Source organism: Pristiophorus japonicus, chromosome 3 (genome assembly GCF_044704955.1).
Source record: "Pristiophorus japonicus isolate sPriJap1 chromosome 3, sPriJap1.hap1, whole genome shotgun sequence".
In the NCBI taxonomy this organism is placed as follows: Eukaryota; Metazoa; Chordata; class Chondrichthyes; family Pristiophoridae; genus Pristiophorus; species Pristiophorus japonicus.
This window is the reverse complement of record NC_091979.1, coordinates 150,255,684-150,282,602: the sequence shown is the minus strand read 5'-3', so window position 1 is coordinate 150,282,602 and position 26,919 is coordinate 150,255,684. Positions and strand designations below refer to the sequence as shown.

The 26,919-nt window shown below is 44.3% G+C and overlaps 1 protein-coding gene across 4 annotated transcripts in view; it reads left to right on the top strand.

Annotated features, from left to right (window-relative positions):
- Nucleotides 1-26,919, top strand: part of dnah7 (dynein, axonemal, heavy chain 7) — a 1,084,136-nt gene that overhangs the window by 829,981 nt on the left and 227,236 nt on the right. For all 4 annotated transcript variants that reach the window (XM_070875892.1, XM_070875893.1, XM_070875895.1 and 1 more), the window contains 5 exons: nt 9,757-9,918; nt 21,820-22,020; nt 23,094-23,255; nt 24,116-24,301; nt 24,526-24,663. In XM_070875892.1, the coding sequence (XP_070731993.1) occupies nt 9,757-9,918; nt 21,820-22,020; nt 23,094-23,255; nt 24,116-24,301; nt 24,526-24,663 (849 nt within the window). The remainder of the gene's footprint in view (nt 1-9,756; nt 9,919-21,819; nt 22,021-23,093; nt 23,256-24,115; nt 24,302-24,525; nt 24,664-26,919) is intronic.

The window sequence follows — 26,919 nt, the reverse complement described above, 5'->3', positions numbered from 1 at the left end:
TAGTTCAGTCAACTCATCGTATGTCTTATCCTTGGCTTTCGTGGGTGCCAACAAGTCCCTGACGAGGCGGTAGACCTCGGGCCCACAACTGGTCAGCAGTATAGCCTTGCACTTCTCCGCCAATGTGTCCGTCTGCCTTGCCAGTTCGTTTGCCATGAAATATTGCTTGAGCCTTTCCGTGAAGGCATCCCAATCATCACTCTCTGCGAAGTCTTTTAGTGTGCCAAAGGTAGCCATAATTGTGTGAAAGTCCGTAGTTTCGTCGCCAGTTATTATGTTGGTAATGTACTTATGAATGACTCCACAAGGCAATGTGTTGTACACAAACTGTAGTGACTTTGGTCCTTTATTCCAAACTCCAGAGTGAGGCAGCCGCATGGTGGCTCCCCTTTTATACAGCCCCTGCCACCAGGGCAGGAAACCCCAGTTTCCACCAGTTGCACCCTCTAATGGTGCCAGCATGTATATACACAGTGTAAACCTTATTGATAGTACATCAGGTAAACAAGTCTCCATCTTATGCAACTATACAATGACTACACAGAGAGTATATCTAGAGTCTGCATATATAACAGGGACATGCCATGGTTTCGCATAATCCGAGGTTGCCGGTTCCAGTGGGGTGCAGCAAGGCACACCAAAGGCTCCACTGTCCGAGGCTGTGGGTCCCAGTGAGATGCAGCAAGGCACATCTAGAGCCCCACTTTCTGAGGCTGCGGGTCCCAGTGGGAGGCAGCGAGCCACACCCAGGGTGAGGAGCGGAAGGAGAGTTCGACAACGCTCTCCTGAGGTGCAGGATGCAAGAGATGTGGTTCAGATGATGGCAATCAGTGCGGAGAGTATTGACCTTACACGATCACTCCTGGACACCATCGGTGGGGTGGGTGATGAGGTATAGAAACATAGAAACATAGAAAATAGGTGCAGGAGTAGGCCATTCAGCCCTTCTAGCCTGCACCGCCATTCAATGAGTTCATGGCTGAACATGCAACTTCAGTACCCCCTTCTTGCTTTCTCGCCATACCCCTTGATCCCCCTAGTAGTAAGGACTTCATCTAACTCCCTTTTGAATATATTTAGTGAATTGGCCTCAACTACTTTCTGTGGTAGAGAATTCCACAGGTTCACCACCCTGGGTGAAGAAGTTTCTCCTCATCTCGGTCCTAAATGGCTTACCCCTTATCCTTAGACTGTGACCCCTGGTTCTGGACTTCCCCAACATTGGGAACATTCTTCCTGCATCTAACCTGTCTAAACCCGTCAGAATTTTAAACGTTTCTATGAGGTCCCCTCTCATTCTTCTGAACCCCAGTGAATACAAGCCCAGTTGATCCAGTCTTTCTTGATAGGTTAGTCCCACCATCCCGGGAATCAGTCTGGTGAATCTTCGCTGCACTCCCTCAATAGCAAGAATGTCCTTCCTCGAGTTATGAGACCAAAACTGAACACAATACTCCAGGTGTGGCCTCACCAAGGCCCTGTACAACTGTAGTAACACCTCCCTGCCCCTGTACTCAAATCCCCTCGCTATGAAGGCCAACATGCCATTTGCTTTCTTAACCGCCTGCTGTACCTGCATGCCAACCTTCAATGACTGATGTACCATGACACCCAGGTCTCGTTGCACCTCCCCTTTTCCTAATCCTATCGGGAGAGTCGGGAGAAATAACAACACTCTCACGAGAAATAGGAACACTATCCGGGCACATGAGGGAGGGAATGTCGCAGGTAGCTGATACACTGTCGGTGAACATGAGGGAGGGAATGTTGCAGATAGTTGAGTCACTGTCGGGGCACATGAGGGAGGCCATGTCGGAGGTAGCTGCTGCAATAAGGGAACATACCCAGATCCCGCAACCATTGACGGAATCAATGCCACTCCCACTTCAATCCCCAGACCAGTCTCTGAAGAGGCCCAAGGCCTTTCACATTACCGCCTGCCCACGCCCCCCATCAAGAAGTGTGCATTACCCGAGATGCTCGAAAGAATCAGCTTGGTACCAATCCGAGAAACACTGCTCCACCACTTGCGGGTAGGGGGTGAGGTCACCAAGACACCAAGACCAAGCAAAGTGGGCGGTCTTCGAATAAGGTGGAGGAGAGATGCGTGCAGCATTTCTTTGCTGCTGCTTTTATTGTTGTTACTGTTGTAACTGTTCTCAAGTTAAAAGTTTTTTGTAAGTGATGTAAATTTACAAGTTTAAAAGTTTTTAAATGATCTTAAAGTTTGTAAGTGATCTCAACTGAAAATGTTAAAGTTTGATACAAGAATATTTTTATTAAAGTTAAGTTAAGTACAAACAAGTGTTAAACTTTTGATTAAAGTATATTATAAATTATAACTGAATCATTTCCATTATTTGTTCCATTATTAACATAACTTTTTGAACTAAAGAAAAGTCATTTCCATTACTTATTCCATTAACACAATACATTATGGAACAGGACCAAACAGTAAACATGGTCCATTTGGAATAGTTGCCACTGAGCCTTCAGGCAGTAAAGCGTTCACAGGTGAGTTGATGCCACAAGGTTCAAGCAATCGTTAAAGGGGCACGACGGTCCGCCCTTCTCCACCATCGTGCTCCGGGTTCAGGTAGTTGCATGGCTCCCTCGTCCTCCTCCTCCTCCTCGTCATCTGCATCTTCCTCTTCCTCATCAGCCACTCTCACCTCAGGTGGATCTTCTTCTATCAGCTGCTGCCGCCTCATGATGGCTAAGTTATGCAGCACACAACAGTGAATTGACTGACAATCTCAGGGGAGTATTGCAAGTAGCCTCCGGAATGGTCCAGACATTGGAAATGCTGCTTCAAGATGCCAATGGTTCTCTATTATGCTGCACATTGCAATGTGCGGCATGTTGTATTCCCGGTCAGCTTCCAATCGGATTACATGAGCCAGGTGGCGAGGCCGTACCCTTTGTCTCCCAGCAGCCAGCTCTGCCCTACTGGCTGCTGATGAAACATGGCAGATATTGTGCTCTCGTGTAAGATGAAGCCATCATGGGTGCTGCCACGATATCTCGCATCAACTGCCGTGATATGATGCATGTCGTCATAGACGAGCTACACATTCACTGAGTGGAAACTGTTATGTATGCAACCCTGTGTAACCTGTATCATACCGCCACCAGAGGGCATACCTGTTGGTGTCCCAAGGGATCCCAGCATCCCTTGGGAGCACTGTATATAAGCAGGCCTCCCATGCTGGACCAACACGCTGGAATTTGAATAAAGGAGCTAAGGTCACACTTATTCATGTGTACAGTACTCAGTTGCATTGCTTTATTATGAATGTAACAACTGGCGACGAGATAACGAACAATCAGGCGAAAATGCAGAGAACTGTTGGTATCCTGGAGAAATTCTCAGAAGGGGACGATTGGGAGGCCTTCATGGAGCGACTCGCCCAACACTTCGTGGCCAACGAGCTGGAAGGGGATGAGAACGCTGCCAAACGAAGGGCGATCCTCCTCACCGCCTGTGGGGCAAAAACCTATGGCCTCATGAAGAATCTTCTAGCTCCGGTGAAACTAACAACCAAATCATATGAAGAACTGTGTACGCTGGTCCGGGAGCACCAAAATCTGAAGGAAAGTGTTCTGATGGCAAGGTATTGATTTTACATATGTCCACGGTCTGAAGGCCAGGAAGTGGTGAGCTACGTCACCGAACTAAGGCGCCTTGCAGTACATTGCGAATTCGATGGATTCCTTGAGCAAATGCTAAGAGACTTCTTTGTGCTTGGCATTGGCCGTGAGATTATCCTTCGTAAACTATTGACTGTTGAAACACCGAACCTGAGCAAAGCCACAACGATAGCCCAGGCATTTAAGTCCACCAGCGATAACATAAAACAAATTTCGCAGCATAAAGAGGTTTCGGCAAGTACTGTACACAAAGTAACGTCGTTTTCAGGCAGGAATGCATATGGCAGAACGTGCACGCCTGCAGCTGCACGACCTCAGATGACACAGATTCCGCCATCAAACGTTAATGCGAGGCAGTTAACACCTTGGTGTTGCGGAGGTGATCATCGAGCCCATCAATGCCGCTTCAAACACTATGTGTGCAAAGGCTGCGGAACAATGGGACATCTCCAGCGAATGTGCAGACAAGCTGCAAACCCTGCAAACCACCACATTGCAGAGGAGGATTGATCCATGGCAGATCAGGCTGAACTAGAGACTCGAACCGAGGAGGCAGAAATGTACGGGGTACACACCTTCACCACGAAATGTCCACCAATCATGCTAAAAGTCGAACTGGATGGAATTCCAGTATCCATGGAACTGCACACGGGTACGAGTCAGTCCATCATGAGCAAAAAGGCCTTCAACAGGCTGTGGTGTAACAAGGCACACAGGCCCAAGCTTAGCCCCATTCATACCAAGCTAGGAACTTACACTAAAGAGCTGATCCCTGTACTTGGCAGCACAGCAGTAAAAGTCTCCTATGATGGAGCAGTGCATGAACTCCCACTATGGATTGTACCAGGAGATGGCCCCACACTGTTTGGCAGAAGCTGGCTGGGAAAAATCCGCTGGAACTGGGATAACATCCGAGCGCTGTCGTCCGTCGACGACGTCTCATGTGCTCAGGTTCTGAGCAAGTTCCCATCATTGTTTGAGCCAGGCATCAGAAGTTTCTTGGAGATGAAGGTGCAGATCTACTGGGTTCTCGGTACACGACCCATCTACCACAAGGCACGGGTGGTGCCATATATGATGCGAGAGAAAGTGGAAATTGAGCTGGACAGGCTGCAGCGAGAAGGCATCATCGCACCGGTGGAGTTCAACGAGTCGGCCAGTCTGATCGTTCCGGTTCTTAAAGGCAATGACACGGTCAGAATTTATCAACACACACAAAGGTCTATTCATCTATAACAGATGCCCATTTGGGATTCGATCAGCCGCGGCTAATTTTCAAAGGAACATGGAGAGCCTGCTAAAGTCGGTTCCACGCACCATGGTTTTCCAGGACGACATACTGGTCACAGATCGAGACACCATCGAACACTTGAAGAACCTGGAAGAGGTTCTAAGTTGGCTAGATCGCGTGTGATTCAGTTAAAACGCTCAAAGTGTGTTTTTCTTGCGCAAGAGGTCGAGTTTTTAGGGAGAAGAATCGTGGCAGACGGTATCAGACCCACTGACGCCAAGACGGAGGCCATCAAGAATGCGCCGAGACCACAGAACGTGACGGAGCTGCGGTCCTTCCTGGGATTCCTCAACTATTTTGGTAATTTCCTACCTGGGTTAAGCCCATTGCTAGAACCCCTACATGTGCTGTTACGCAAGGGAGATGACTGGGTATGAGGGAAATCACAAGAGGCGGCTTTTGAGAAAGCCAGAAATCTGTTCTGTTCCAACAAACTGCTTGTTCTGTATAACCCATGTAAACGTTTAGTGCGAGCTTGCGATGCGCCTTCGTACGGGGTCAGTTGTATGTTACAACAAGCAAACGAATCAGGAACATTGCAACCGGCCGCCTATGCGTCCAGGAGTTTGTCCAAGGCCGAAAGGGCCTACAGCATGATTGAAAAAGAAGCTCTGGAATGCGTTAACGGGGTAAAAAAAATGCACCAGTATTTGTTTGGTCTCAAGTTTGAGTTAGAAACTGACCATAAGCCCTCATATTGCTATTCTCAGAGAGCAAAGGGATTAATACCAATGCCTCTGCCCGCATCCAAAGATGGGCGCTTACACTGTCTGCATATAACTATGTAATCCGCCACAGACCAGGCACAGAGAACTGCGCTGATGCTCTCAGTCGGCTACCATTGCCCACCACCGGGTGGAAATGGCACAGCCTGCAGACTTGCTCTTGGTGGTGGATGCATTTGAAAATGAAAAGTCACCCGTTACGGCCTGCCAGATCAGGATCTGGACCAGCCAGGATCCTTTACTGTCCCTTGTAAAAAATGGTGTCCTCCATAGGAGCTGGTCCAGCGTCCCAGCGAAGATGCATGAAGAGATCAAGCCGTTCCAGCGACGCAAAGGTGAAATGTCCATACAGGTGGACTGTGTTTTGTGGGGCAATCATGTGGTTTTGCCCAAGAAAGGCAGGGAAACGTTCATACGCCCAGCCATAGTAATGACGAAAGCTATAGCCAGATCCCATGTGTGGTGGCCCGGCATTGACTCAGATTTGGAATCATGCATGCGCCAATGCAAACCCTTGCTCTCAACTGAGCAATGCACCCAGGGAGGCACCGCTAAGTTTGTGGTCATGGCCCTCCAAACCGTGGTCTCGGATCCACGTTGACTTTGTGGGCCTGTTTCTATGGCAAAATATCTTTGGTTGTTGTGGATGCTTATTCAAAATGGATTGAGTATGTTATGTCTGTAAGCACGTCCACTGCCACCATCGAAAGCCTATGAGCCATGTTCGCCACGCACGGCCTGCCAGATATCCTTGTCAGCGACAGTGGGCCATGCTTTACCAGTGCTGAATTCAAGGAATTCATAACCCGCAATGGGATCAAGCACGTCACATCTGCCACATTCAAGCCCGCATCCAACGGCCAGGCAGAACGGGCAGTCCAAACCATCAAGCAAAGCTTGAAGCAAAGCTCGGAAGGCTCCCTGCAGACCTGCCTGTCCCGAGTCCTGCTCACCTACCGCATCAGACCCCACTCGCTCACCGGGGTTCCCCCTGCCGAACTGCTCATGAAAAGGACGCTCAAAAGAAGGCTCTCTTTTGTCCATCCAGATCTCCATGATCACGTCGAGGACAGGTAGCATCAACAAAGCATGTACCATGATTGCGCAAACTTGTCACGCGGTATAGAAGTCAATGACCCTGTATTTGTACTCAACTATGGACATGATCCCAAATGGCTTGCTGGCACTGTCATAGCCAAAAAAGGGAGTAGGGTGTTTCAGGTCAAACTTGCTAATGGATTAACTTGCAGAGAGCATTTGGACCAAACCAAACTGCGATTCACATACAGCCACGAGCAACCCAAAGAGGACACCACCAACTTCGACCCTCCAACACACACACAAGTGGCAACCGACATCATGGTTGACCACGAAGCTGAACTCACCTTCTCCAGCAGCCCGGCAAGGCCAGCTGCCCAGCAGCCCAGCGAAGAACCAATCAACTCACCCACACCTGCATTTGTACCGAGACGATCGACAAGGGAGCGAAAAGCCCCAGATTGTCTCACCCTGTAAATAAGTGTACTATTGACTTTGGGAGGGAATTATGTTATGTATGCAACCCTGTGTAACCTGTGGCCACCAGAGGGCATACCTGTTGGAGTCCCAAGGGATCCCAGCATCCCTTGGGAGCACTGTATATAAGCAGGCCCCCAATGCTGTACCAACATTCTGGAGTTTGAATAAAGGAGCTAAGGTCACACTTACTTATGTCTATAGTACTCAGTTGCATTGCTTTATTATGAACATAACAGAAACCTTTTCTGTTCCTGTACATCTCGGAATCCTCCAAAGCTGCTCGCAAGGCAATGTTGGTACAATCAATGCAACCCTGTACCTTTGGGAAGCCAGCAATCCTGGAGAAGACCACAGCCCTGTCACGAATTGCCTGGGCGATCATGAGGAACTTTATGTAGTCATTCCTTCAGGCATATAGTGCAGCAGTCACCTGCTGAATGCAGACATGTGTTGCATGTTGAGAAATGGCGCACACATCCCCAGTTGTGGCCTGGAATGATCCAGATGCATAGAATGAAAGTGCAGCTGTAACCTTTACTTCAACTGACAAAGCCGTCCTCCTGACACTTCTAGGGTGCAGGTCTGCTTTTATTAACTCACAGATCTCGGTTACAACTTCTTTGTGGAAACACAGCCTTTTCACACAATCTGCATCACTCAGGTGCAGGTATGAACACCTGTCTCGATATACCCGATGTGGATATGGCCTCGTGCCCATAATGCTACGTGCTCTGAGGTTCCTCAAGCGATGCTGCCTAATCAATCTTGTCTTCTGCACCACAATCATGCAGAAGCCTTGCACGAGGTATGGCATTGTCAATATTGCCCCCATAATTTAATTGTAGCTTTGCAAAACAGCAGGAAAAAAGACAGTACTCACACTTTCTTTCCTCTCTCCCCAAGGTCGACACCCTAGTATAGACCACTCTCTGATCTGTGCATGCGCAATAGGCTTGCTTAGAACAGGAAGCCAGGCATTCAATAAAGAAATGAAGTCTAATGCAATTCTTTAATTTTTGATTTTTTTGAAAGTACCACCCCACCACCAACCAAACATCTTCTCATCGAGCTTGAGAGTGGGCTGACAGAATCACTCCCTCGCCCGGACACAGGGGCTCGCCGTCCACCAACCCCCTCCCCCCCCCGCCCCTGCTTTTGAAGCTGTTGTATAGCCTAAGGGTTCTCATCCCTTCAGTTCAGCTTCCACCGTACCCCACCCGCCCCCGTGCATCATTTGAAGCTGAGCTCTGAGCCCCTCTGTCCTGGCGAGGGAGCGATTCTGTCGACCGACGCTTTGACCCTCAAGCCCGGTGAGGAGGCATTCAGCGGTGGCGTGGTACTTTGAAAAAAATCAAAAATTAAAGAATTGCATTAGACTTCCATTTTCTCCTTTTTGACTTTGAAAAAATTAAGCTTCATGATGCATATTCTTTGCCTTCTTGACTCCCTCCAAAACTTCGCCTAAAAACAGTGGCATCTTTTTGCGCCGATTTTTTAATGTGCGTTGGTTTTTCTTAATTGCCCAGAAGGTTTTTGGTGAATAGTCACATATGCCGTCCTTGTAAAAATGTAAGTTGGTCAATCTTGCTTAAGTCAAAAACTGGCGCAGACATCAGGTAACGCCCCCATGACGCAAAGAAATACTAACCTAAAAAAATCGGACCTAACTGAGTTACGCTGGCGCAGAAACTTTGGGGAAACTGGGAGATTTTAATTTATGACAAAAAAAGCACCGCATGCCAAAAAACGGCACAGATAACTGGGGAAAATTGAGCCCTGTGCTTCAGCCTGCAAGTTCACCCTCACAAGGTCCTGCACTCCCATCCTTTCCAAGCTCCACTAGCTTCGCATCCCTAACAAGTTGCATTCAAAATTCTTATTCTCCCTTTTAAATTCCTCCAAGGCCCACCCTGCCTTGGTAATTTCCTTTAACTTTCTGGTCCTCAATGTGCCCTCTTTTGTTTTAACTCTAGTATATTCCTTGTTCTTGTTCCCTCCCATTTTCCATTCATAGTTGCTCGTTCAGCTACTATGCTCCTGCTTTATGGAACTCCCTGCCAAGTTCCCTGCACCTTCCCACCTCCCTCTGTGCTTTCAGAAACCTCCTCAATGCTCCTGGTGGATAAAATTGGTGTGAAGATATGCAGTTGAAAAATTGGGTCTACTATGTCATCTGATTTATATCACAGTTCTGCTGTTGGAAGCTATGCTGTAATATAAGTGCTGTATTGGATTCTGATTATTACCTAACGAAAATTAAACATTCACTGTGTGGGCAATTTGGGTCTGATCTTGAATTTTCCCAGTCTGGGAATGTACCAGTGTCACCTATTATTATTCTTACTAGAACCACTTGGGGTTAGAGAAGAAAATCAATATAAAAACCTCTTCATAGGTCCAAGTATAAATTCTTATAAAAAAACATTATTGTCTTTGTATGAACAGTTTATCATTGCACAGAGCAATAAACTTTCGGTTAATACTGCACTCTTTCAATTGTGTTTTAAAATGGAAATAATATGTGCATATGTTGCATTTATAAATATTAACTAACATGTCCTGTCTGTACAGGGATTTGGGGGATCCAAACTAAGCTCTCTGTCCCTTGGACAGGGCCAAGGGCCAATAGCCATGAACATGATTGAGAAGGCTGTAAAGCAAGGTTCCTGGGTGGTGTTACAAAACTGTCACTTGGCAACATCATGGATGGCGACATTAGAAAGAGTCTGTGCGGTAAGAATTTGTGTTTAGTTTATCAAATATTCAAAAAAAGCACGCAGTTTGAAAAAGCATGGGTCTGATTTCTGTCTCGCTACTGCCCATTTATGCCCATAATTGATTTTAAAGCAGCCCTCGATTTCAGCAGCCAGTGTACCTGTTGGAAACAAGCTGGGAGCCTCATTAATACAGAGAAATCGGGGTTGAATGATGCCGTTAAATCCCCAGAACCATTTCTTCCCGACCTTCATTGCTACTGCCAATTCCTCAACTCATCCACAGCCATGGACAATACAGGTCAGGAGGTGGCCATTTCCAGCAGTGTAATGGGATCCATAGCTCCAGTAAGGAAAAGCTGGAAGCATGTCTGCCACTTACTTTTACTGCACTCGATTGCATGTATTGATCCTTAAAAGTTTCTAATATTTTATCTCTTTGCTGCTGTAAGCTGCGTAAAGATCTTCTACCCACTACAAAGCACTGCTGCCTTTCATTCCTGACCTTTCCACCCCTCCCCTGTTGCAGGCCCATCAAAACCGGTCACCCCCACCAGATTTTCGGCCTCTCAATCAGCGAACTGTCCATATAAAGGCCGGAATCTAACCAGCCCTGTGGTGCGAGTTTGGAGGCATGTCCGCTGTCAAAGTGGGCCTGATTGACAGGGGGACAGAAGTCCACTCTGAATCTACCCACTTGTGAATTTCCAAAGTGCCGGCTCTGGCTGCGGTTTGCAGACCTGGCACTAAGTGACGTGTCAGGCTATTGTGCTAGTTAACAAGCTGCTTAAAGCTATTTAAGTAGCATTTTACCAGGTCCAAGGGAGTTTTCCAAGCTTTTTACGAGGTTCACACCCCTCGGGTATCACGTCAGGTAAGGTGGTGTGAGTAAGGATGTGCAGGAGTAAGGTAGGGAAGGCAGAGTGATGGGGACGTGATAAGTGTGTCAGGTTCTCAATAACTCTGGATTGGTTTGACTAGTTAAGAACTGCAGAAGTGGTGCAACAGCTACCATTTCACAGCTGTTCAATTGACAATCAAAGAAGCTGGAGCCTTTCAGCTTTATGGAGGTGTGAGGTGAGCTCTCTATCCAGTGTCACCTTCCTGGAGCAACCTATCTCACCATTGATAGATCGCTTCTGTCATCTCAACTTCAGCTGCCATCTATTCCAGCAGCACCGGTGCCCTTGAAAAAATCTCACCTTGGTCCTCAGAATCCCACCACGATCAGTCTCAACACCAACATCACTAGGCACACCAGCATCACCAACAACAACACCAATCTTCTCCACAATCACTTGATGCTGCACAGGACACAGGGCATCAACACCTGAAAACACTGCTGCCTGGAATGCCAGGGATGGCATCACCATGGCCATATTTACTTCACTTGATGCTGTACACTCTGGCTGCCACATGATGTGCTAGGTTGGCACCACCCCACACCAAGACTATAATGTATCCCTACAATGCCCAAGCCATTCTTTTCACACTCATCGCCATTGGGGATGGGGGTACCGTTATGTCTCACGATTTACTGCAACTCAGTCAGCCACTTCCAAAGGTGCACACAGATCTGTCCAAAAAGGCAACATTTTCAAAATATAGATTTCAATGTTTGACAACACATTAGCTGCATTATTTAGGGAAGTGGATATAAATGTACACTCCAGCTTCATCGTTTTAGAAATTACACTAGGTAAATGTAAAATAGAACCATTATTATTTTTTATTTTATTTCCATTTTCTAGCTTTAGTTGTTCACCTTCAGCTCATCATCTTGATTTGTATTACTCGATCATACTGTAGTTGGAACTGCATAACAGCAGATGATCATAAAATATAGCTTCTTCCACAATTAATTTAATTGACCCCACGACTGCATACTAATACTGGAATATATAGGGCCGAAAATTGTGGCCTCGCCGGGTGCGTACGATGTGTGCATGCAACCGAAGAGGCCTCGGAAATGCCGGTTCTCGGCATGCGATGCACATGCAAATTTCTTTTGACAGATCGAACGCAGCCCCGCAGGAAGACATCCGGGGGGCAGAGATTGGGCTATTTGCCCAACTCTTGCCCAGCGAATGTCCTTCAGATTCTTACACCTGGTAAAAGCAGGAGTATAGCTTAATTTTACCAGTGTAAGAGTTTTAAAATATAGAAAAATTTAATTTAATCTCTCATTTTTATATTAAAAACCCTGTCCATTAAGGTAAGTTTATTTTTAACCTTATTAAAACACATTTAGATGTTTTTGGGAAATTTTTTTAAACAATTTCAATTTCAATTAATTTTAAATCTGTGAGGTGTTTGTTTTATTTATTGTGCTATGTTTCTTGTTTTAGGGGATTCATTGTGGATGCATTGGTTGTAATTTATCAAAATTCCCTGGATTCCGGGGAGGTCCCAGCAGATTGGAAAACTGCAAATGTAATGTCCCTATTTAAAAAAGGAGGCAGACAAAAAGCAGGAAATTATAGACCAGTTAGCCTAACATCTGTGGTTGGGAAAATGTTGGAGTCTATTATTAAAGAAGCAGTAGCAGGACATTAGGAAAAGCAAAATTCGGTCAGGCAGAGTCAGCATGGATTTATGAAGGGGAGGTCATGTTTGACAAATTTGCTGGAGTTCTTTGAGGATGTAACGAACAGGATGGATAAAGGGGAACCAGTGGATGTGGTGTATTTGGACTTCGAGAAGACATTTGACAAGGTGCCACATAAAAGTTTACTGCACAAGATAAAAGTTTACGGGGTTAGGGGTAATATATTAGCATGGATAGAGAATTAGCTAACTAACAGAGAACAGAGAGTCGGGATAAATGGTTCATTCTCTGGTTGGCAACCAGTAACTAGCGGTGTGCCGCAGGGATCAGTGCTGGGATCCCAACTGTTTACAATCTATATTAACGACTTGGAAGAAGGGACTGAGTGTAACGTAGCCAAGTTTGCTGACGATACAAAGATGGGAGGAAAAGCAATGTGTGAGGAGGACACAAAAAATATGCAAGAGGACATAGACAGTCTAAGTGAGTGGACAAAAATTTGGCAGATGGGGTATAAAGTTGGAAATTGTATTGCACTTTGGCAGAAAAAAATCAAAGAGCAAGTTATTATTTAAATGGAGAAAGATTGCAAAGTGCCATAGTACAGCGGGACTTGAGGGTACTTGTGCATGAAACAGAAAAGGATAGTATGCAGGTACAGCATGTGATCAGGAAGGCCAATGGTATCTTGGCCTTTATTGCAAAGGGGATGGAGTATAAAAGCAGGAAAGTCTTGCTACAGCTATACAGGGTATTGGTGAGGCCACACCTGGAATACTGCGTGCAGTTTTGGTTTCCATATTTACGAAAGGATATACTTGCTTTGGACTAGAACTAGAAGGCATGATCTTAGAATAAGGAGCCACCCCTTTAAAACAGAGATGAGGAGAAATTTGTTCTCTCAGAGGGTTGTAAATCTGTGGAATTCGCTGCCTCAGAGAGCTGTGGAAGCTGGGACATTGAATAAATTTAAGACAGAAATAGACAGTTTCTTAAATGATAAGCGGATAAAAGGTTATGGGGAGCGGGCGGGGAAGTGGAGCTGAGTCTATGATCAGATCAGCCATGATCTTATTGAATGGCGGCACAGGCTCGAGGGGGTGTATGGCCTACTCCTGTTCCTATTTCTTATGTTCTTATGTTCTTATGATAGTAATGGCAGCTCGTAAAAACTGAGCTCCCATTACTATCAATGAGAATGCTAGATAGTGATTGTTGGTCCAAGCCATAGTGATTCCAGCATACACATCCGTATCTGGAAGACATGTTTCCATACACTGCACAGTGAATAGAGGCCTTCGACCGGAATACTTCATTCCTCCGGGACCACCAGGTATTTTCGTAGATTTTTTTCGTGTCGGAGGCGTTCGTCTGAAGGAAGCCTCTAATTGCAATTTTCCCGCCATAATTAATCCATTTCTAATAAAAGCTGTATGTGAGTTAACTTGCACACAATAAAGAGCAGGTGACTAATGAGGACTAGTCACTCATAGCTTAATGATTGTCGAATGTTTATTGATGAAATTCATATGCTCAGGCATGGTGCACAGCCAGACCACAGAATGTCTCAGGTGTTCAATGACAGGATGTTTTGCGGCAAACACAGGAATTGCGAGGATCAGCAATATTCCTTGCCACTCTTCCTTTTCACGTTGAGGCTGGCTTATGTTCTGCTTGCCATCAAAAATATCTCTCCTCCAGCTTTTGGATAGCAGCAGTTGCAGCCAATTCAGTAGTCATAACCAGAGGGATGAATTCTGACACTGTATGAAATAGCAGGCACTCAACCCACTTCATACTTTCCCTTTATGGCATTTAGGAATGGGCAATGAATGCTGGCCTTGCCAGCGACACCCACATCCCAATTTTAAAAATTGTATGCTCCAGCTCATTGTCACCACTTATCTTTACCTTGTCTATACTATTGATTATTACAAAGATATATTGACCTAGAAATTGGTTCACATCACAAGTTAGGCTCGAGGCACACCCTCAAGCCTCATTTAAATGAAATATATGTAAAGGGACTAGTGCCTGTACAGGTGCTGACCTAGGGACCTCGTTTTCTGCCTTTCCTAATATGGTGTGTGGCACGCTTTCGGTGCAAAATGTGTGAATGCACATCGCTCACCATATTGGTGTTTTGGTGTCTGTTTTACGCCTGTAAAATGAGTGAGGCATCAGCCAGTTTCTAGGCTATTGTGTTTCTATCATTTTTTCCAGAAAAAATAAATTGTTTCTTGAGGCTTTCTTCAAAACTTAGTCCCTTAAGGCCTGGAATCATTCATCTAAGAGTTCTTTCCTTTTTTGAGCATTACCAGCACTGCATTATCATTCTTCAGTATTAGCCTTGCCAATGACCTATACTCATTCGAACTTGTTCTGACTTGCAATCCTATCCCTCAGATGGCAACAAACCGAAAATCCAGCCCCATATATTTAATGGTCTAAATGATTTTAGTGGGTTTATTGTGCATGCCCTATCACTTCTAAAACCATGTCGATTGCTACTTATGACATTTGTGCTCTTTAGTTGATCATTGACAACATCTTATATAATGTCCTCAAATATGTTCCCTACTATAGCTGTTATTGGAATGATTTTGGGGAGTAAGTGAAGATCCAAAATGTTCTTATGTTACACAAGAACATAAGAACATAAGAAATAGGAACAGGAGTAGGCCATACGGCCCCTCGAGCCTGATCTACCATTGAATAAGATCATGGCTGATTTGATCATGGACTCAGCTCCACTTCCCCGCCCGCTCCCCATAATCCCTTATCCCCCTATCGTTTAAGAAACTATCTATTTCTGTCTTAAATTTATTCAATGTCCCAGCTTCCACAGCTCTCTGAGGCAGCGAATTCCACAGATTTGCAACCCTGTGAGAGAAGAAATTCCTCCTCATGTTTTAAATGGGCGGCCCCTTATTCTAAGATCATGCCCTCTAGTTCTAGTCTCCCCCATCAGTGGAAACATTCTCTCTGCATCCACCTTGTCAAGCCCCCTCATAATCTTATATGCTTCGATAAGATCACCTCTCATTCTTCTGAATTCCAATGAGTAAAGGCCCAACCTAATCAACCTTTCCTCATAAGTCAACCCCCTCATCCCCGGAATCAACCTAGTGAACCTTCTCTGAACTGCCGCCAAAGCAAGTATATCCTTTCGTAAATATGGAAACCAAAACTGCACGCAGTATTCCAATATCTTGTATAGCTGCAGCAAGACTTCCCTGCTTTTATACTCCATCCCCTTTGCAATAAAGGCCAAGATACCATTGGCCTTCCTGATCACTTGCTGTACCTGCATAATATCCTTTTGTGTTTCATGCACAAGTACCCCCAGGTCCCGCTGTACTGTGGCACTTTGCAATCTTTCTCCATTTAAATAATAACTTGCTCTTTGATTTTTTTCTGCCGAAGTACATGACCTCACACTTTCCAACATTATACTCCATCTGCCAAATTTTTGCCCACTCACTTAACCTGTCTATGTCCTTTTGCAGATTTTTTGTGTCCTCCTCACACATTGCTTTTCCTCCCTTCTTTGTATCATCAGCAAACTTGGCTACGTTACACTCAGTCCCTTCTTCCACATCGTTCTTATGTTATGGAGGAGATTTGAACTATCGGGTGGCTGGCCGGCTGCCCAATCCTGCTGGTGGGAGGCCAGATCTAATCTGACGGCCAGGACTCATTACCTTGGTGCCGGTGAGCACGCCGGGCAATATCGGGTAGCCCAGTCAATACTCTTACTCCTCCTGTCAAAAGAAAAATAATTAAAATCTATATTTTTGGTGACATTTCTGCTGTACACAGCACATGCACTGCCCAGTTGCCTGTCAAAATTATATCTGGCATCCTATGTACATCAGAGAACCCTGATTTTTATATTAAACAAGCCTACTGCCTGAAAAAGATGGGTGCTCCGACTGCTCAGCAGAAGACTGCTTTGAGGATGGCAGTGGCCAGAGCGCCTCCCTGGTCCAAGGGTCAAGGATGTCTTGGAGCGGCTGCAGGACATTTTGGAGGGGGAGAGTGAACAGCCAGTTGTTGTGGTACATATAGGTACCAACGATATAGGTAAAAAACAGGATGAGGTCCTATAAGCTGAATTTAGGGAGCTAGCAGTTAAATTAAAAAGTAGGACCTCAAAGGTAGTAATCTCAGGATTGCTACCAGTGCCACCTGCTCGTTAGAGTAGTAATTGCAGGATAGCTAAGATGAATACGTGGCTTGAGGAGTGGTGCAGAAGGGAGGGATTCAAATTCCTGGGACATTGGAACTGGTTCTAGGGGAAGTGGGACCAGTACAAACCAAATGGTCTGCACCTGGGCAGGAACGGAACGAATGTCCTAGGGCGAGTGTTTGCTAGTGCTGTTGGGGAGGGGTTAAACTAATAAGGCAGGGGGATGGGAATCTATGCAGGGAGACAGAGGGAAGTAGAATTGGGCAGAAGCAAAAGATAGAAAGAAGAAAAGTATAAGTGGAGGGCAGAGAAACCCAAAGCAAAAATCAAAAAGGGCCACAGTACAGCGAAATTCCAAAGGGGCAAAGTGTGTTAAAAAGACAAGCCTGAAGGCTCTGTGCCTCAATGCGAGGAGTATTCATAATAAAGTGGATGAATTAACTGTGCAGGCAGCAATTAACGAACATGACATAATTGGCATCAATCATGGAGACATGGCTCCAGAGCGACCAAGGTTGGGAACTCAAAATCCAGGGGTATTCATCATTCAGGTAGGATACAGAGAAAGGAAAAGGAGGTGGGGTAGCATTGCTGGTTAAAGAGGAAATTAATGCAATAGTAAGGAAGGATTAGCTTGGAGGATGTGGAATCTGTATGGGTGGAGCTGCGGAATACCATAGGGCAGAAAACGCGAGTGGGAGTTGTGTACAGACCACCAAACGGTAATAGTGAGGTTGGGGACAGGATCGAACATGAAATTAGGGATGCGTGCAATAAAGGTACAGCAGTTATCATGGGTGACTTTAATCTACATATTCATTGGGCTAACCAAACTGGTAGCAATGCGGTGGAGGAAAATTTCCTGGAGTGTATTAGGGATGGTTTTCTAGACCAATATGTCGAGGAACCAACTAGAGGGCTGGCCATCCTAGACTGGGTGATGTGTAATGAGAAAGGACTTGTTGTGCGAGGCCCCTTGGGGAAGAGTGACCATAATATGGTAGAATTCTTTATTAAGATGGAGAGTGACACAGTTAATTCAGAGACTAGGGTCCTGAACTTAAGGAAAGGGAACTTCGATGGTATGAGATGTCAATTGGCTAGAATAGACTGGCAAATGATACTTAAAGGGTTGACGGTGGATAGGCAATGGCAAACATTTAAAGATCACATGGATGAACTTCAACAATTGTACATTCCTGGCTGGAGTAAAAATAAAACGGGGAAGGTGGCTCAACCATGGCTAACAAGGGAAATAGTGTTAAATCCAAGGAAGAGGCATACAAATTGGCCAGAAAAAGCAGCAAACCCAAGGACTGGGAGAAATTTAAAATTCAGCAGAGGAGGACAAAGGGTTTAATTAGGAGGGGGAAAATAGAGTATGAGAGCAAGCTTGCTGGGAACATAAAAACTGACTGCAAAAGCTTCTATAGATATGTGAAGAGGAAAAGATTAGTGAAGACAAACGTAAGTCCCTTGCAGTCAGAATCAGATAAATTTATAATGGGAACAAAGAAATGGCAGACCAATTGAACAAATACTTTGGTTCTGTCTTCACGAAGGAAGACACAAATAACCTTCCGGAAATACTAGGGGACCGAGGGTCTAGTGAGAAGGAGGAACTGAAGGAAATCCTTATTAGTCAGGAAATTGTGTTAGGGAAATTGATGGGAATGAAGGCCGATAAATCCCCAGGGCCTGATAGTCTGCATCCCAGAGTACTTAAGGAAGTGGCCCTAGAAATAGTGGATGCATTGGTGGTCATTTTCCAACATTCTATCGACTCTGGATCAGTTCCGATGGACTGGAGAGTAGCTAATGTAACACCACTTTTTTAAAAAGGAGGGAGAGAGAAAATGGTTAATTATAGGCTGGTTAGCCTGACATCAGTAGTGGGGAAAATGTTGGAATCAATTATTAAAGATGAAATAGCAGTGCATTTGCAAAGCAGTGATAGGATCGGTCCAAGTCAGCATGGATTTATGAAAGGGAAATCATGCTTGACAGATCGTCTAGAGCTTTTTGAGGCTGTAACGAGTAGAGTGGACAAGGGAGAACCCGTGGATGTGGTGTATTTGGACTTTCAAAAGGCTTTTGACAAGGTGCCACACAAGAGATTGGTGTGCAAAATTAAAGCACATGGTATTGGGGTAATGTACTGATGTGGATAGAGAACTGGTTGGCAGACAGGAAGCAGAGAGTCGGGATAAACGGGTCCTTTTCAGAATAGCAGGCAGTGACTAGAGGGGTGCCGCAGGATTCAGTGCGGGGACCCCAGCTATTTACAATATACATCAATGATTTAGATGAAGGAATTGAGTGTAATATCTCCAAGTTTGCACATGATACTAAGCTGGGTGGCGTTGTGAGCTGTGAGAAGAATGCTAAGAGACTGCAGGGTGACTTGGACAGGTTAGTTGAGTGGGGAAATGCATGGAAGATGCAGTATAATGTGGATAAATGTGAGGTTATCCACTTTGGTGGCAAAAACACGAAGGCAGAATATTATCTGAATTGCGGCAGATTAGGAAAAGGGGAGGTGCAACGAGACCTGGGTGTCATGGTACATCAGTCATTGAAAGTTGGCATGCAGGTACAGCAGGCGGTGAAGAAGGCAAATGGTATGTTGGCCTTCATAGCTAGGGGATTTGAATATAGGAGCAGGGAGATCTTACTGCAGTTGTACACGGTCTTGGTGAAGCCTCGCCTGGAATATTGTGTTCAGTTTTGGTCTCCTAATCTGAGGAAGAATGTTCTTGCTATTGAGGGTCTGCAGCGAAGGTTCACCAGACTGATTCCTGGGATGGCAGGACTGACATTTGTGGAGAGACTGGATCGACTGGGCCTGTATTCGGTGCAGGCTCGAAGGGCTGAATGGCCTACTCCTGCACCTATTTTCTATGTTTCTATGTATTCACTGGAGTTTAGAAGAATAAGAGGGGATCTCATAGAACCATATAAAATTCTGACGGGACCGGACAAGTTAGATGCAGGAAGAATGTTCCTGATGTTGGGGAGATCCAGAACCAGTCTAAGGATAAGGGGTAAGCCATTTAAGACTGAGATGAGGAGAAACTTCTTCACTCAGAGAGTTGTTAACCTGTGGAATTATCTACCGCAACTGTTGATGCCAGTTCATTGGATATATTCAAGAGGGAATTAGATATGGCCCTTATGGCTGAAGGGATCAAGGGGTATGTAGAGAAAGCAGGAAAGGGGTACTGAGGTGAATGATCAGCCATGATTTTATTGAATGATGGTGCAGGCTCGAAGGGCTGAATGGCCTACTCCTGCACCTATTTTCTATGTTTCGAAAAGGTGGACTAAGCCATTTCTGGACCACAATCCCCTGATTTACAACGGGTGCCGAAATTAAATTTTATCCCAGTGGCTCTTAACAGGCAGGAAAATTGGTCATGAAAGTGAAGATATCATTTAAGAGATATTTAGGTATATTTTCTTGACATCACTGATATTAGTGAAAAAGTTAGAGAAAGTTTAAAATGGAGAAACATACTCTACATCCTCAGCTGTTTTCTTTTAAGTTGTTAAATAAAACACCCCAGTTTGCATCTCCGGCGGAGTAAGACAGTTTTTGCCCGGGGAAGGATGGTGCTTCTGCCTCCTGGGAAATTGCCCATGAGGTTGTGGAGGCACTGCCACGGCAGCACCGTGCCCTGCGGTTAGCCACCGCGCTACATGCAATGACATCATCCGTGTGCGCTGCGACCCGTCACCACCCGTCCTGTCCCCTTAACGCCCCATGGGGGAAATTTCATCCTCTAATGCGTGGGCAGAAGTCAACTCCCAGCTTCGCTCTCGGTGCGTGATTAAAGGGGAGGGCTGCCATCTTTTTGTTGGCCGACTCTTGGGACGGCTCGACCATGGCGGCCCTAGCGTGGAGCCCGGCACTCCGTCTTGGGTGCCGGACTGTTGGCCTGGTGGCCCAGTAGTGGCCATCAGAGGCCAAGCAGAGTGCGCAGCGGCCCTCCCCTTTAATCGAAGGGGAGTGGTGTTGAAACGCATCAGTGCTATAAGCGTAGCGCTTCCCTCAGTGCCCCAGTAGCGTACCAGAACCCGCCCCTCTGCTTCCTTTCAGAGGCGATAAGGGCAGTTCCGCGTCTGGGGCAGGACTTCCAAGCCGGGCGCTAAAAGGCCCGACCCAGGAATGTTACCGCCCCAATCGGGATGTGGATCACTTTTGCCCACACAGTAGCGTATCTTGCAGTGAGATTACTCCCCAATTTTTGCTTTAAGCTCCCTCTTCTGTATCCCAACAATATGCCTTGACCAAAGTCTCAGAAGTCCAGTCCTACTTCATCAGTGTGAACATTTCATTTCCCAACACCTCTATCCCTATAGTCCCTTTGAGTGAGGTTGCCAATTTAGGGAAATTTGTACAGAATTCGGGTAGTTTTGTGCTATGGACTGATATCAATGAAATGAATTTAATTTAACAATTCTTATAGCTATCAAAGCGAAGTGAGTTTCAGTCCATCATTTTGTGTTGAGTTTGAATTCAAATCTCATGGATGAAGGGACATTGTTCTCTCTACTGTGACATATTGTCCTGGCTCAGGTTCTGTTTTTGCTTCAATGATGATGTTCAGTAACCAGTAATTCCAGGGCTTGGGCTAAGAAACTCTATCCCAGTACTCCTACAAACTTTACAATTAAGCCCCATTTCTTCATCTTTTGATGTAGTGCTACCGATTGTCTCATGCTGTGTTGGTATATATAATAATGCTCTCGGTTTAACTTGTGGATTGATCATCTGCCCTATAACCATGCCATTTGAAACAATTTCAAAAATACAGCTTGGGAGGACATTCGCACAGTATATTAAAATGTGCAGTGGAAACAACATACACTACAACTATTACATTTTGGTCAAAGTATTCTGATTGCCTTCAATGCTGCTATCAGAAATCCAGAGATCAGAAAAGTTCAAGTATTGTAAGTTATAAATACAGTATTACCCTTGAGAACATTAGCATTATCCTTATACATTGTGATTCTGTTGCTTATGACTCATTTGTCTGGGAGTGACTGCAAGTTAAATGGGAATTAAAAATTACCAGGATAGAATGTTTTATTTAAGGCAGTAAATATTATATTTAATGCGGCTCTATTTTTTTCCTGAGTGCCTATGCTGTTTCATTTGTGGTATTCTATTGCAGGAACTGAATCCAGAGACTACACATCCTGACTTCAGACTATGGCTTACAAGTTATCCTTCTCCAAATTTCCCAGTTTCTGTCCTACAGAATGGTGTGAAAATGACAAATGAAGCACCAAAGGGCCTTCGACCTAATATTATCCGATCCTACCTCATGGATCCCATTTCTGATCCAGAGTTCTTTGGTAGCTGCAAGAAGTCTGTTAGTATCAGTTTAATTGCAAATCGTTTAGGATTAACAAATTGTTTAGAGGACTTGATGCAAAGATAGACAGGGACATTACACTCCCTATGACCTTAATTTAGAGATCATAAATTAATATTAAGAAAAACATATTTGTGAGAACAATTTGTGCAGTTGCAATTCTGTTTCTTCCTATACTATTTACTTTCACTTAACATGACAGCAATATCCTCATAAGAAATACCTGAAATTATGGAAAATATTTGAAAATAATTTTAAACATAGAAGGCTGAAGCAATTTTTTTGTATGGTGTATTATAAAATTTCACCTGGGTCTTACTATTATTTATATAGACACCAATTAACAACAGGTTTTTCCACTCTGTTAATTTATGTAATTGCATAATGCGTTACAGGATGATTTATTTAAGTCAGTAACACTTTCAGAATTTGCTGTTTGCAGTTGATAATGTTGCTGAAATTCTGTGCACTGCCATTAAATGTGGAACATATTTACCATAATTCTCTTTATTATTTGACACATCCTTTTCTATTTTAATCTGCTGAACACAGCACTGTTAAAAATTTTTATAGGTGTTACAGAATTCCAATAATAATAAACGCTTCTGAAATAGATATTTTTAAATGCAGGATATATATGGTTCTGATTTTAAGAATTAAATGCGTAATTGACATTTTATTAAGAGCTGGGCCCAGCAAAATTGATTTCTGGTTTTATATGCACACTGGATGTGAAGAAAATCTGAAAATAGACCACTTGTTTGTATACATTTGTTGACCACTTGCTTGTATACATCATCAACAAGTCTAATGTCAAATTAAAATAACTAAACAAAAATAATTGATACGCAGAGATGCTGTGACCGTTTATTGCAATTCATTTTTAAATGTTGGCATATACTAAGAGAAAACATTTGCAGTATTCACAATATTTTTGCTTGAAAATGTATTTTAAAATTAGATCAAAATAAGTAAACGTTTATTTTCTGTTGGGGCACATTAGGTTCTGAACTGTCTTGCCAGAATGTACATAATGACTGGGATGGATGTTGTATTATTTTTTCCAACAGGCTGAATTTAAAAAGCTCCTATATGGTTTATGCTTCTTCCATGGACTGGTTCAAGAAAGACGGAAATTTGGACCACTAGGATGGAATATTCCCTATGAGTTTAATGAAACTGACCTGCGGATAAGTGTACAGCAGCTCCACATGTTCCTTAACCAGTATGAGGTAAGCCATTCCTGGATCATATAACCAATGACACTGGCAGAGCCATCTGCTGTCAAACTTCTATCAATTACACTTTTAGACTTCCAGGAGGCATGTGAAAGTTTCTCAGGAAGTTTTCACCCTCCAACTTTTCTCCTCCCCAGTAAGGAATCATCTGGCCTGTACTCAAAACCTTCTTACAACCTTACAGCAACTTAGTAAAGTGGCTGACTGCTGCTTCATTGTACTGGAGCTTGCTGCCCAAATTGTCTGCAGCATAGTAGCATCAAGGGGAAAAAAAGGGATTTTATCTCTTATTTTTCCAATCAATTAAATTCCAAGGGCCATATGCTATCTCATGTTTCTGTGCCTCCAAAGTGCATACATTGCACAATTGAACACTTCTGTATGTAAAGACCAGGATTGAATTCAATGGGAAAAATTAAAACAAACAATACTTCACAATTTTTGTTATGTTCAAAGCTAGTTATCCTCCATTGAGAGCACACACTTTATTTACCTTATCCTTTAGATAAAAAAGCAACTGGATCAAAGTGGAATTTTTGTGAGATTATCTTTTCCAGGTGTTTCAAGCCAAGCTGACACCAGTTTGGAAGCAGTTGAGCTGCCCATCTTGCATCTCTACAATGTACAACCCACTTGGCAGTGATACAAAATGTATAGTATAGCTACATTATTGATTTTCATAGGTTTCCGTGGTAGTTAATCCCTCAATCTGCCAGGTTATCCACAATGACTAGTGTCAGCTCAGGAATGAAAGGAAAAAATGTTATTAAAAAGGAAGGATGTTAAAAATTACCTAATATTGGCTGATCAATTTTCTATAAATTGACGTCAACTACATATGTCCATTTATTCAGGAGGTGCCCCTTGATGCTATACGATACATGACCGGTGAATGCAACTATGGCGGTAGAGTGACGGATGACTGGGACCGACGCACACTCCGCTCAATTCTTAATAAATTCTACAACAAAGTAATTACATCAAATCCAGACTACACATTTGACTTGAGTGGCATTTATTATGCACCACCAGAAGGAGATGTAAGAAAAATCTTATTTTTGATGGATATAATGTGTTAAAATATTGGTACAAAAACAGATTATACAAAAAAATTCACATCTGCTGGCTGCTTTCCTTAGACAGCTTTACGAAGAATGATTTTTTGAATAGTTAGTTTCTAAGATCATGGACAGTAGAAACAGTAGTTGTACGAAAAATGCAAGTACCATGTAATTATCTGATAAACCTGTTAATCTCCTTACAGTACATCAGCTACATTAACTATACAAAGAGCCTTCCTTTGAACCCGACTCCGGAAATCTTTGGGATGCATGCTAATGCAGATATCACAAAGGATCAATCAGAGACCCAGAATTTGTTTGACAGCATCCTACTTACTCAGGTACATCAAATGCTTGCTAATGTTTGAATACAATGGCGTACAATGATTGACTTGGGCTGAATGTGTTGGGCTGAGCAGAGGATACAAATTGGATTAATTGTTTTTTTTATCAGTCTTGTAAGTCTGTGAGGAGGACGCTAAGAGGCTGTAGGGTGATTTGGACAGGTTAGGCGAGTGGGCAAATACATGGCAGATGCAGAATAATGTGGATAAATGTGAGGTTATCCACTTTGGGGGTAAAAACACGAAGGCAGAATATTATCTGAATGGCGGCAGATTAGGAAAAGGGGAGGTGCAGCGAGACCTGGGTGTCATGATTCATCATTCATTGAAGGTTGGCTTGTAGATACAGCAGGCGGTGAAGAATGCAAATGGTACGTTGGCCTTCATAGCAAGGGGATTTGAGTATAGGAGCAGGGAAGTCTTATTGCAGTTGTACAGGGCCTTGGTGAGGCCCCACCTGGAATATTGTGTTCAGTTTTGGTCTCCTAATCTGAGGAAGGATGTTCTTGCTATTGAGGGAGTGCAGCGAAGGTTCACCAGACTGATTCCTGGGATGGCAGGACTGACATATGAGGAGAGACTGGATCGACTGGGCCTGTATTCACTGGAGTTTAGAAGGATGAGAGGGGATCTCATAGAAACATATAACATTCTGACGGGACTGGACAGGTTAGATGCAGGAAGAATGTTCCCGATGTTGGGGAAGTCCAGAACCAGAGGACATAGTCTTAGGATAAGGGGTAAGCCATTTAGGACTGAGATGAGGAGGAACTTCTTCACTCAGAGAGTTGTTAACCTATGGAATTCCTACCGCAGAGAGTTGTTGATGCCAGTTCATTGGATATATTCAAGAGGGAGTTAGATATGGCCCATGTGGCTAAAGGGATCAAGGGGTATGGAGAGAAAGCAGGAAATGGGTACTGAGGTGAATGATCAGCCATGATCTTATTGAATGGTGGTGCAGGCTCGAAGGGCCGGATGGCCTACTCCTGTACCTATTTTCTATGTTTCTATGGCCCCAAGTTTCCACATGATTTGCTCCTGATTTCTAGGAGCAACTGGTGGAGAACGGAGTATCTTAGAAATCAGAATTCTCCACATTTAAGTTTTCTGCAGTTCTAGTCAGGTAGAACAGTTTCACTTTTGAACAGAATTCTTTTTTCAAAAGGGGGCGTGTCCGGCCACTGACGCTTGATTTGAAAGTTTCCACAGTGAAAACGTACTCCAAACTAACTTAGAATGGAGCAAGTGAAGATTTTTGTACGCTTGAAAAAACCTTGTCTACACATTAAAAAATCAGGTGCAGGTTACAAATTAGGCGTCGGGAATGAGGTGGGGGGGGGGGAGGGGGGGGAAGGGAAGTCATTAAATTCGACAATAAATCTTTAGTTATACTTATACAAATATTATACAAATAAATCCAACCTGAATAAAAATTTATAAGCAAAGAAAAGATTAAATAAACCATGTTCCTACCTGTGTGAAAGTGCTTCAGGCAGGCCTTTCAGGCAGCGGTCTGCCATCGGGACCGACCGACGGCAGGGGGAGGGAGAAAGCTGCAAGAAGCCTCAGTGCTTCAGGCAGCCGTTTGCCGTCGGGACCGACCGACGGCAGGGGGCGGGGAGGGAGGGAGAAAGCTGCAAGAAGCCTCAGTGCTGATCATGGGAGGGCAATGTGGTTTTATTAAAAAATGTTAAAAATTAAACAGCTACAAAGAATTTGAATAGTCTCAAACAAGTGCATGTGTCCCATTTATCACAATCTATCTTTAATTACAGAATGCACTCCCTCACACATAGAAATATCAAGAAAATTAAAATACAAGCCTTTGCAAGGGTTCAATAAACAAATTTTCACTTTTTCTGCAGCACATTTTAAAATGGCCGAGTGCCAATGTTTACTTCAGATTGCGCGTGCGCGAACGCTCCAACGCGCACGCGCAGGGTTGCCGGCACCAAAAAAACTCATTTAAATTGTACCCGCCCCCTCCTATTTAGAAAATCAGCGCGAGTGGTAGGCTCCGCCCCCTGTGCGCCGCGCCAAGCAAACATCGAGCTGCAAGGCGCTCGGGAATACCGCGTTTTTTTTCAGGCGCCGTTTTCGGCGCGAAAAACGGGTGCCCAGCTCAGAGGGGTGCCTGTTTTGCTGCGTGTGGAAACTTGGGGCCTATGTTTCTAAGTCACTATCTCGATGAATTCCAGTATGTATAAAAATGATTTTAGACATGTATAAATTGAACATACAAGAGCTAAT